Genomic DNA, 12,791 nt, shown 5'->3' with positions numbered 1-12,791 from the left:
TATGGACTAATAACTTCAACAGAACTGAAGGTAGAAATCAGATAAACCCAAAATATGCCTAGATAATTTAAATTCTCATCTCCATAAATTAAGAAAGAAGCAGAAGATAAACGGTTACAGAACCTAGGAGCTACTTCCTGGTCCTTTGACCAAACCAAGGGTAGAGCTGAGGACAGAGATGCCCTGAGCCCATTCATAGTACTAACCCTAAATACAAATAACAGCGAGATTCGTATTTTTAATGCATCCATAACATTAGCCAAAATATGGTACAGGCATAAAGCAAGCCTCAGTAAGTTTCCAAGGGTTAAAACCCTGAAGTATGCTTCTTGACCATAATGAAATTGAACTTGAAATCAGTGACAAAAAAAGGAAATGGACAATCCCCAAACATTTAACCATCAAACTAGATAGAGGCTTTTTTAAAACACAAAGGAAGAAACTACAGTGGAAATTGTTGAGAAATGGGACAGATTAACTCTCCTGCAAATGAAGAGGAGGAGGCATGACATTGAGTGAACTGGGTATTTAATCATTTCTGCCTTAAAAATCATGAGCTTGTCCATCTTTAGCTATAGTGCTAGACTTGGGAGCCATCTAACCCATACCAATAGCTCTGCCCTTTACACAATTCCTAAATGCCTGTCTTGGATCAACACTTTCCTGAGTAGCACAGCTGCCAGTGGACTAGTGCACAGCAGAAACACCTTTACTTCATCTGACAAAAAAGAAAGGAACTCTACTCTCACCTGCCTACCATCTCCAACCAGCTCTGCCTTTGCACTCCTGCTCCGGCTGACTGACCTGAACCTTCTGCCTTCTACACCTCTCATGCACACTCCTGTACTCAGCTGCTCCTCAAATAGCATTATCTCCTCCACTGACTCTTCTCCAACTTTTCCTCTGACACAATCTCCTCTTCCCTCAAGATCATAGCATCCTGTTTCTTTATGGAAGCATTTCTCAAGTTGTATTATAATTACTGACAGTGGAAACTGAAGAGTTAGCTTGGCACTTGCTGCTCTTCCAGAGGCCCTAAGTTTCATCCCCAGTACCCATTTGGCAGCTCACAATTGTCTTAAACTCCAGTTCCATGATCTTCAATGCCCTCTTCTGGCCTTCATGGGCACTAGGCACAGAAGTGGTACACATACATATATGCAGGCAATACACATTAATTAATTAATGTTAAATATAATATTAAGTACTTATTGGCTTTCCTATTTGACAACGCTCTTGGGATGAAGCTATCTGAGGACTTTCCAAGGTTCAGAACACAGCAGTCTTTCAGAATCAATTTTCAAACTTCCAAGTGTTCCAAATAGTTCCTTCTCTGACTTATTTTACTACAGTGCCCTGTGCCAGGGCATCAGCTAAAGGGACATGTATGTGTATGGTTAAAAACCAGCATCCTTTTTGAACACTATAACACTACTCAAGTCAATGTAAATAAAACTGTCTCAAGATATTAATGTTCGTACTAAAAGTAAAGATTTGCTTTCGAGCTATTTTGGTCTGTGCTGGCTTCTGTCAAATAAAGCATATTATAGAGTGGAGAAGTGAGTATTATCAATAAACCAAGCTGGGTAATGTCAGACAGCAAAGCATAGAGAACTTCAAACACAGCTTTTTTTTACACACTTGAAGATACGCTAAATGTTCAGCTTGTCTCAATTCTTCTCTTGAAAACATGCTGCTTCTTTTTTATAAAACCACAGCTGAGGGCCAGCAAGATGTCATGGTGTGGCGAGAGTGCTTGCCGCTAAGCCTGACACCGACGCCAATCCCTGGACCTATATGGTGGACGGAGAGAGCCAACTCCTGAAAGTTGGCCTGACCTCCTTGCACATGTTCACAGTCACACAAAGAGTAATAATAAGATACATTTTTAAGAGTACTACTGAACAACTTAAATATTTCATATAACTGATAACAGATGCTGATCCATTTAATGTAACAAATAGTTCCTGGTAGAGCACTAGAAAGTGCTCACAAGACTCTGGCTAAATATCAGAGGGAACTTAAGTGTTTCAGAACAAATATGTGCCTTTCAACCAGATAGGCAAGAACTTATTCTCAAATAACATCATGAAATATTTAACCCCATTAGTTATTCCCCATTGTATAAAATTCTATTTTCATGCTTTTATTATGACAATGTTGAACTCCAGCCACAGAAACAATTAGATTTCTGCTTCACTAAATACATCAAAAGTACGGGCACTGAAGCTTTAAAAATTAACAAATTTATTTCCAATGCTTATAAGTGATTTTTATCTAATTATTCCTCAAACACAATCAATATACATTACTACACATTTAACAGAACACCATGCCTCTACCATAATCCTTAGTTCATGAAAACCTTATCTTAATACTGCATTCTTTTTACCAACTTTTTAAAAAGATCAAAGGTATAAATTCACTTATTATTAAATATGTTATCAATGTAATGAATGCAGAAAAGAGAAAAGAGTCACAAATATAACCAAAAGATTCCCTTACTGGTTTTAGTAAACCAGTTCACAGATGTCCCAAAACTTATTTCTCAATATCTTTTGAAATTTTCATTCAAAATAAATTCATTTTAACTAAAAGGTGTAACAGCTTTTTCTGTCAGAAAAGCTAACTTGAGTGATTGGTTTGACAGGTATCTTTATTAATAGTGAAAACTTAAAGAATTTGACAAAATGTATGTAAACATGTCATAGACTAAAGTATTTTCTCAAAATTAAAAAATATTGTACTAGCGAAAGTATTTTGAACTTAAAATCCTTTTAAAACACACTAAACAAGGAGCCACCAAAAAAAGAATGATAAAGCCATTTGATAAATCTTAGTGAGATGATTTTAATGACTCTCCCAGGAATTAAGATACAAACGACATCACTAGGCAGGCACACCATCCTTCCGCAAGCCAGCGGTTTCTGTCTGTCCCAGCTTGCTTCCTGTCGCTGTGATAAAGACCACGACCAAAAGGAACTTGGGGGAAAAGGGCTTATTGCCTCTCCCCCGTTGGAGGCCATCATTGAAATAAGCAAGAGCAGAGATTCAAGCAGGAACCTGAGGCAGAAATTCAAGCACAGGTCATGGAGGAGCACAGCTTACTGGCCTGCTCTCCACGGCTTCTCAGCTTGCTTCCTTAAAGAACACAGGACCACCAGCTCAGGAGTGGCACCATGCACAATGGATTGGGTCCACAATTGGCTGGGTCCACCATGGGCTGGGCTGTCCCTCAATCACTAACCAAGAAAAAAAACGCCACAGGCCAATCTGATGAAGGTAACTTCTCAGTTGAGGTTGCTGCTTCCCAAGTGACTCGTTTGTGCCAACTTGACAGAATCTAACCAGCTCGATGTCTGGTACCAACAAAATTGAATAAGGCCCTGAGCAAGCTGCCAATTAATATACAGATCAACATATTATTATTGACATATAATTTAGAAAGTCTGGAAAGGCCTAATTGACATTGCTACAACAGAATTGCTTACATTCTAAGAATAATTAACATTCAACTGAGGAAGAGTAGTTGTATTAATTAGTGAATTAGTATTAAGAAATATTTAGCTGAGAGAATGGCTCAAGTCATTAAAATGTACCTTTCCAAAGAGTTATCAAATTTTGTAACACCGATGTCATATTGAACAACTATACACTAAAAAAAAAAAGTTTAAAGAAACATTCTGATTTTTTTGTTGCAGAAAAATAATATGAATAAAACTTTTAAAAGAAAAGGCATATTCAGATAAAACCATAAAGTACAAGTAAAGCTGAAATACAGACTCAAGAAGATGAAGGAGTAAGAAACATCTGATGGCCAAGAGCCTCTAGTCTTTCAAAACACTGTGGCAAACAAGCTATGGGGGTAACCCACTCCCACTAAGATCTGTTGAGATGAAAGTGAAGCAGAGTTCTTCTTAACTGTCAGTGTTCACAGTACACTGGAAACAACAGCCTTTGCTGCTGTTCATACCAATCAAGAAACTTCCAGGGAGCAACCTAAAAATATACAAAACACACATATTTGCGAATTCTTTTAACAGATGAGAAAAATGTTTAAGGACTTGAGACTACTGTTTAGTTTTCGGGAGTGTTGTTCTTGTTAGAGGGTGGATGTTTCAATCATCACTATATCCTGTGCCAAATACAGTATTTCAAACTCTAGCTATTCAACAAATGCTTGACAAGTGAACAAATGATTAGTTTTAAATTAACTACTGTCCTCTGACATAATTGTTTTTAAGCACTGAATAGTAGTTTCTCCACAGCTTTTGATATAGTGATATATATATATGTGTATATATCTGTATATATACTATATACAGACATGCTCACAAGTCAAGCCATTTGTAACAGATTTATTTAAATGAGGCAGTTTAAGGGGCAATGTGAAAATCAACGGGTAACAATTTATATAGAAGAAACCAATGCAAGCTTCTCTTGAGAATAATCTTTTTTGTTAATTCTAAGTTAAAAATTTTAAAGTCAGATTCAGTCACACATTCGTGTAATCCTAGAGGGTGCCACAAATTCCAGGCTGCCCAAGGCAACTTTACATCAAAAAATCAAGTAATTAAAAAGAAAGCCACACCTTTTATCCCTGCAGTCCCAGGCAACCAGTTCTGAGTGAGTTTGAGGCCAGGCTGGTCTGCATAATGAGTTCCAGACCAGCCATCACTATGTAAGACCCTGTCAAGAATAAAGAGAGCCAGAGTAGGCATCACGACACATCCCTGCACAGAAGAAAGGAGGGAGGCTGAAGGACCAAAAGTTCAAGGACATCCTTGGCAATATACAAAGCTTGAAGCTAGCCTAGACTACATGAGACTTGCCTCAAAAAAACAAAAACAAAAAACAAAACCTTGGGGGTAGGTGTGGCCTTAAATATGATACTCAGTGACAAATACTAGAAAAATTCGAGTGCCCAGAATAAGCCCGTTTAAAAAGTGCAAGTACAATTGCTGAGTATTTAATTGCACTTATATAATACATAAAGCAAATAAAGCATATAGAAGCTAAATCCATGTATTAAACAATATTGTCACAGATAACTATAGTCAATTATCATGTCTCATTCAGACATGGAAGAAATATGCTTGAAATTTTTAATTTAAAAGATTCCAAAATGTAAAACCTTCCAAAAAGGGTTTTAAATTTAGAAAATATTTAAAGTAGGACTTTTTAATTTTACTTCTTAGAATATTTTTTCTTTAAAAGGATTTCTTAAAGGTTTATTTTACATGTTTAAGATAATAAAAAGTAATTATTCTTATACAAATCCCTTTGCCAATTATTCAGTAGACAACTATTGTGTTTAAATTTTTTACCCATTCTTTGATATCAGAATTCCTGTCTCCAACAGAGAGCCTAACACTGACCCTTACCCTACATCCCTAGGGATGAGGTCTCTGCAAAGGATAGGCAGAACAACCCACCCTCAGGCCACAGATGATGCTTCAAAGATGAGCAGGTAACTGACGTCTTGTCATAGCCTGGAAATTTTGTCCATAGTTGGCAGTTTCTTTGACACTGAAATACAAGGACAGTGCAGGTCTGGCACAGTGGCACACCTTGGATCCCAGTGTCTGGAAGGCAGAGGCAGACAGATCTCTAGGAGTTCCAGGCCAGCCAGGGCAACCTAGTGAGTCCTTGTCTAAAAACAAACAAAAATAAAACAATGCAATTCTAGAATATAGTAAGGCTATCACTGTTCCTTCTGGAAGAAATCCTGCTAGACACTGAAACTAATACAGCAAAACTGAGTCTAGTGAAGAGAAACTGTGAAGTACAGGAACCAAGGGAAACGCAGGGAGCACACAAGCCCAAAGATGGAATTTGAGCGCCAAGTATCCAGTCTGGCCAGAAAAAAAAAGAGCACAACCTTGAAGCCTATCAGTTAACATGCTTCTCAGTGTATACTGCTTTCCCTTAAAGCCAATGGCTGTTGAGTGTCACTGTCATTCTAGGAAGGCAAAGGCAGGTCCAGAACGCATAACAATGTCATCTTACAGACAAGAGATGGCTCAGAAGCAGGGCTGTGGTGGCACATGCCTTTTGTCCCATGCTTGGGAGACAGAGGTGGGCAGATCTCTGGGAGTTCTGAGGTCTACAGAGAGAGTTCCAGGACAGTCAGGGCTACAAAGAGAGACCCTGTCTCAAAAAAGGAGAGAGACAGAGAGAGAGATGCTCAGAAAGGAAAAGAGCCCAGGTTACCCTTGAGGACATTCAGAAAACAAACATTCCAATAAAAATAATACAATAACTCACAAATGTTCCATCAGTGAGTTGATCTCAGAGCAAAATTTATTAAAGCAAAAGATTCCCTAATCTTTATATAGCATACTTTTTCCCTTTACATTAAATATCAGAGGAAAAATTTGAGCTGTCACATGTTTCCACCTCTAGAATTTGGCCAGTTTCTGTCCTCCATGGCTCTGGCCTGTTAACACCAGCCAGTTCCAGAAATCTTTTACTCAATGTTTAATCAATATAAAATTTTACACTGAATAGCTGTCAGTTTTATTTTAAACTGACAATCTCCCTTTTTGTTGGTGTTGCTGTTGTTTTATTGTTGGTATTTGAGATTGGGCCTCTCTACATAGTCCTAGCTATCCTGGAACTCACTTTGTAGATCAGGCTGACCTAGAATTCATAGCTATCCATAGGGCCTCTGCCTCTCAAGAGCTTCTATTAAAGTTGTACCCGGCTTTGATAATTACTTTTCAACCGATACATTGGGGGGGGGGGAAGGGCTTCCTTAAAATGTTGCTACATAGGACTCAGAGGCAGAGGCAGGATATTCTCTGTGACTTCAAGCCTACTCTGGTCTATAGAAGGAGCTCTAGGACAGCCAGGACTATATAAAGAGACCCTGACTCAAAAATAAATAAATAACATCTTGCTACAACTGATAATTTTAATTTAATTGTTTGATAACCTCTGAAAAAAACTGGATATTTTGCCCAAATATTTCAAGATCTTCACCAATCTCAAAACTGCTGTTTAAGGAATTGTGTGGTAGCCCTTCTCAAATCTGCATGTTGTACAGATTACAGACTACGATTCCATTAATGAGCACGCTAACTTTGACCACACTTGGCACTCAGTTCTGTGAACCGTCCTCAGGATACAACTGTAATGTTAAGAACAACTTGGACTGAGGATCCTTTGTACTTTGAGTTCTACACTAATGAAAGCCCACGCCACTTGACTTTTGCAACACGTGAATCTGAGCCAGTCCCAGCAGCTTAATTACACTCAATCACCAGCTGTCAATTGATCAGAACAGGCCCAAATAAAGCAAAGACTGGACAAAACTGAGCTGTTTCCACAGCTTATGTCTGTGGTCTGTGAGCTGCTTGCCCACATTGTCCAGCAGGTCTGAGCATCTTAGCTTTGAGCTGCCGATTCTATTAAACTCAAATTGTTTTGAGATTTTATTTTAGCAGGAGCTGAGCAAACAAACTGACTCAGCTCAGGGTTCTCAACAATGATACTACTGACATTTTGGAATTCACAATTTCTTTATTTTGAATTGTCATCTTGTGCTATAGACTGTTAGCAGCACGGGCAGCCTGGACCCGCTGCTGCCGTAGCACCCCTTTCCCTCGGCTCATCTCGGGTATTGCCAAAATCCTCAGGGTGAGGGGAATCACATCAGGCCAAGAGTTTAGTCTAGTGCAGTCATTTTTGCCTTTTGTTCTTTTTGTACTGGAGACTGGAGCTAGGACCTTGCGCATGGTAGGCAAGCACTCTCTCACCGAGCTAGCCCCAGCCCACACCAGTTTTTAAGAAGTATACAAAACTTAGAGCAGATAAAAAAAAAAAAAACTAAATGATCAACAGTATTCATCTAAAGTCTGTGTGTTCCTGATATGGATCTTAATGATTCATAAGATTACAAGTGTTTGAGATCTTAAAGTCCTTAACACACAATGAAGCCTTAATACACAGAAGATCCTCTGAGTCAAATATACTGTTCTAGATCAAAGTAGCCAATGAATTCCACAAGGTTCAATAGCTGGTAATTACAGAGATAAGACTAAACCATGACAGTTGTTCTCAGCTGAAACCAAAGTTCTGAATTTTAACTCTCCAAAGTCACACAATTATTTCTATTATGGCCCAAGGACACAATCTTTAAGTCACAAAACATATATAAGCATGAATATCTTTTTTACTACTTTTATATAAAAATATTTAAAATAAATATTTTATATGTTCAAGAATGAGAAACTGATGAATGATAGAATAGTCTCAAATTAATAGCTAATTTAAGCATATAGGGCAATATTTTTTAAAGTTCTGAATCGTGATGATGATAAATTACAAAAAAAATATGATCCAATTTGTACAAACACATATTTGTACAAATAATTACTTGTACAGTTAGACATTTATAACCTGACAGAATGAAAATCAAAAAGTTGATGGTTATTAAAGTGATGGGAGAACCGTTTGATAGGATTTGTCCATATATTTCAATTTTCTAAATGAAAAATAGCTTATGCAGGAACATGTTAGTGTTTCTATAAGCAGATCTATTTCACACACGAGACATCATAAGGGAAAAAAGCAGCGACATCTACATAACAGTGAGTGGTGGTAAAGGAAAGCAGAAAAGGCCATGGGTTTCCAAGCTCATAATTTTGCAAGATCCAGTCCTCCTGAACCAGCTTGCTGGCTCCGTGATGATGTCACAGTGATCTGAGTGGTCTACTCTGTGAAGTGATAACCTCCTTGCTGACTGACAATTTGTTTCTAAAACCTTGAGATATCACTGCTTCGAATGAAACCACAGAGAGAAAGAATTTACAAGTTATAGAGTCCATACCATATGATAGAAAAGGATAAAAAGCAGGAGGCTTAAGAGGTTGTGGGTTTAATTGGGGTGCTTTGGGTTTGTTTTGGGTTTGGTTTGGTTTGAGCTTTTTTGAGACGTTATCTTTCTACATAGAGCTACATAGGCAGGAATTGGAATTGTTATGTAGACCAGGCTGTCTTTGAACTCACTGAGAACCTCCTTCCTCTGCCTCAACCTTTAGTGCTGGCATTAAAGGTATGGGCCACCACACCCAACTTGTTTTTATTTGTTTTTTGTTTGTTTGTTTGTTTTTTGGTTTGGGTTTGTGGGGAGGGGTTCAGACAACTATTTTACTGGTTGTTCTTGGCTAGCCTGGAACTCTCTAATAGACCAGGCTGGCCTTGAACTCACAATGCCAGGATTAAAGGTGTGAGACACCTTGCCCAGCTACTTTTTGACATAAATGACCTCTTCTCCTTTCTATCAGGCCTAGTAAAGGTGCTATCTTGAAAGCCAGCAAAGCAGTTGCAACCTCTCACAAATACACTCTCCATGAACTTTAACCTAGTAAGCCACCTAATGCTTGTTAGGTACAAAGTCTTAACAGGCACCAAGACCATCAGGCATACAGTGCAAGAGAAGAAAAGCATATGACCTGCATCTGTCTTTCATGCACTTTGTTGTTCTGTCACACTGCTAGGAAGCAACTACCAGCTTACAAGCAGAGAACACTGTGAGTGTGGTCACATGCGGGAGCACAGCTGACAGTCTTCCCAGCATCCACGCTAATCCATCATAGGCTGCTGCTTTCTGTGCTATTACATCTGTCTGCTTATGACCTGATTCCAGACGTGCCACTCTAACCTTGAAAGCCTTAACCTGGAGAGCCAACAGTTTGCCTTTTATTTTGTCATAAGGGCTTATGCCCTTATGCCCAGATCTCTGGTAAACTCACAACTTCATTTACCCAGAGTTCTCATAGCCTCAGTGTTACAATCTTTGTTATAGCAAGACAAGTCAGGTTAGCACATTGCACTTCTTCTGGCCTGGCCTGCCAGAGTCAACCACTGAGTCTAAGAGGTTGGTATGCCGTCCACAGCATGCCCATGCCTCACGCATGAAACCAAACCTATCCTTTGTTGGATATAACACAAAACTGAGGACATTTAAAACTACCCTGTACTACCTATATAACAGAGTTTTCAGATCTATACCCATAGTGTTTCTAATGTTTTCACAACCAGCATGTAGTACAGTAAGGAGAACAATCTTCATAAAAAGTTTTTAAATGCTTTTTTTTTTCAATTTAAATGTTCTATATGCTTACTCTTGGCTCTGATAGCTAGAGAGTACAAAAATGGATGCCACCCAAAACTGTTCAATTCCAAACCCTCGATTATGCCACATTCTACCCTTGACTTCTGCCCTTAAGGACATATAACTCCAAAACCTCGTAGATCCACAAACTGGTGGATTAATGGATTCAAAACTGGTGAGATGACATTATCTGGAGATGACGCACAAGGAGGTTAGTCAACGTAGAACCTGTCTTTGAAAAGTAGGTTGTATCCCTGATGCCTGTCTATGCGTCCCTGAGAGGACAGCTTCACCGCTAAGCCTGCTTGCAGCCATGATTTTCTGAGTTAACAAAGGCCATTGCAATGGAGGCAGCAAGCATATACCGAAACATCTGAAACTGTGAGCCAAAAGAAATCCTTCCTTGTTTCAGGATATTTTTGTATTCTGTCACACAATCGAAAAGTGAGTAAAAGAATGGAAAACAAGTAAATACTCTGAAGTTATAATTGGGGAAAGGCAGGTTTTGAATTGCAATGTCACTGTGTGATAGTCAGCAAGGCGCTTTTTTTCTTTTTTTCTTTCTGGGACTCATTCACTCCAACTATAGTCTAAGGTTTTAACTTAATTTACGACTTTCAGCTCTAAGAATGCTTGAAACTGCGTCTTCTGTTAAACTTGGGAAGGTCCATGGACACAGATTCTCCAACAAGACTGTACACGTGTCTATGCCATCACAAGCCCTAGTTGGCTCATGACACAAAACCGGCTACCGAGCCCTTGGGAGTCAGAGATCAAGGTCAAGCACCGAGTTTAACAGCCCCCCAAAGGCTGCTGCATAGACCCTCTGAGTGCCCTCCAATCTAAGTTGGGATTCTTGTGGTAAAATCTCCAGTGGTAGAAGAAAGCAGTGTTCTAGACACCAGAGACCTTATTCCAGACCCCTCAGGTTTCAGAGTGGAGCCCAGGGGGCGCCAGCGCTTTGCCCCACATCATACAGCAGCGAGGGGAGGCGGCAGCAGCGAAGCCGGCAGGCCCAGTTACCTGAGTCGGTCACCCCGGCGTGCATCAGTCTGACCTCCAGCCGCTGCCGGTCCCCGCCCGGCCTGCCGCGCACCACCTGCCGCAGGAGCAGCCGCACGCGCCGCGAGGCCACCTCGCCGAGGCCCCCCGGGGCTCCGAGGAGGAGGAGGCGGGACTGCATGGTGCAGGTGGCACTGCGGGGGACCTCCAGGGGCTGCGGCGCCGAGCGCTGTCCCGGGACGCGGCTGGAGGCGGTTCCCCGAGCGGGACAGGAAGCGGCAGGGAGGCGGGTGCGCCAGAAACTCCTTCCCCCGGCGCGCCGGGCTCCGCGGTGTGGGCCCGGCCCGGGGCGGAGGGCAGGTCGAGCTCCAGCCGGTAGGATCGGCCACCCGGGCCCAGCGCGCCGCCCCAGGCGTGGTCACCTCCCGGACAGTCCCGAGCTGGTTAGATGCCAAAGACCTTTAGCACACTTCAGCGCTCTCCCTGATCCTCTCTTGGCTGCTAGCCCAGTATGTTATGGTGTACTGTGGGCTTTCCCTCGCTGCTGCTTCAAATCTTTTTATTTTTTATTTTTTTGGAATTGAGAAAGTACACGGGAGATTATAGAATTCCACCTGTTTTAATTCGTTGTCATCTTCCCAGGGTTTCCATACAGCAGGCTTTGAAAGCCTCCATCTGTGTCTTTTTAGCCTTCCTTTGTTGCTCCTGTTTTATCATCTTCTAGACTGTAAATGGAAACTTTACATTATAATGGTGCATGAAAACGTTTAACTATCAGAAACAACCGCTTTACAGTCGGGCTACAAGGCAAGAGTTATATAAACATAATTTATGTCTTTAGTGAGCGAAAAGTAGGACGCTGGCTAAGGCTCCCTCCCTTCCCTGCATTCCAAAAGCAGAGGCAGTCTTTCATAAAGCAAAAGGAGCCTGATGTGATTATACTGCATCCCCAAAATGTCAAGAGTGAACTAACCAAAGCAAAAAAGTTTCAGTGAAGTTCTGCATGATGAAATCAAGCAAATCGGATGCAGGCCTCACTCTGAAAAAATGGCCTTGCCAATTCTAGACCTACCAGTATCTTATATTTCTATTGAACACCCACCTCCCAAGTACCAAAACTTGGATTAAGTGCTGAGAAGAAAGCAACCAGGAGGATATTGTGAGACAGAATTCAGGCTGAGTAAACAGCGCTTTGTGCCTCCTGCTGAGGAAGTTGAACTTGAACTTAAATGGAGGGTTGGCCTTCCAAGTCTTAGTTTGGAGAAAGTGAAAATAAAGGTAGTAAGTATTTAAGTCGTCAAAGCAACATTATTCCGAGGATACATTCTCGTTTACTATTTATTCACAACCACTCTTGTTGAGTCATAAACCCGGTACAAATGGCTGAGGTGCCTATTAACACATCAAAGCTCACCATAGTTCACCATAGTCCCTCTCAGTTATGGGATCATCCTGGCTAGGGTGCCCTGCCCTCTACTATGAACTCTCCAACCCAAGGGCTGAGCTTCCCTTCCCTCAGCTGCTCTTCCCTTTATAATCCAGCTATTTTGACTACTCTAGGGATTTCTTTGGGTATCCTGGCTCTTGGCTCCTGGCTCTACCCTCTGCCCTCCCTACTCTCCTCACACGGCTCATTCAGTTGGTCATGTCCATTCTGGACCCTGCCAGG

General features: G+C 40.9%; 1 protein-coding gene and 1 pseudogene across 1 annotated transcript in view; one reads left to right on the top strand and one right to left on the bottom strand.

Annotated features, from left to right (window-relative positions):
* Window positions 1–11,441, bottom strand: part of Vwa8 (von Willebrand factor A domain containing 8) — a 332,841-nt gene extending 321,400 nt beyond the window's left edge. The window contains exon 1 of the mRNA XM_060391483.1: window positions 11,144–11,441. Within this exon, the coding sequence (XP_060247466.1) occupies window positions 11,144–11,303 (160 nt within the window). The 5' untranslated portion in view covers window positions 11,304–11,441. The remainder of the gene's footprint in view (window positions 1–11,143) is intronic.
* Window positions 11,302–12,791, top strand: part of LOC110565924 (retinal guanylyl cyclase 2-like) — a 60,373-nt pseudogene continuing 58,883 nt past the window's right edge.

This window comes from Meriones unguiculatus, chromosome 9, assembly GCF_030254825.1.
Source record: "Meriones unguiculatus strain TT.TT164.6M chromosome 9, Bangor_MerUng_6.1, whole genome shotgun sequence".
Lineage (NCBI taxonomy): Eukaryota > Metazoa > Chordata > Mammalia > Rodentia > Muridae > Meriones > Meriones unguiculatus.
The sequence above is the reverse complement of the archived record's forward strand: the minus strand, read 5'-3'. Positions and strand labels throughout refer to the sequence as shown.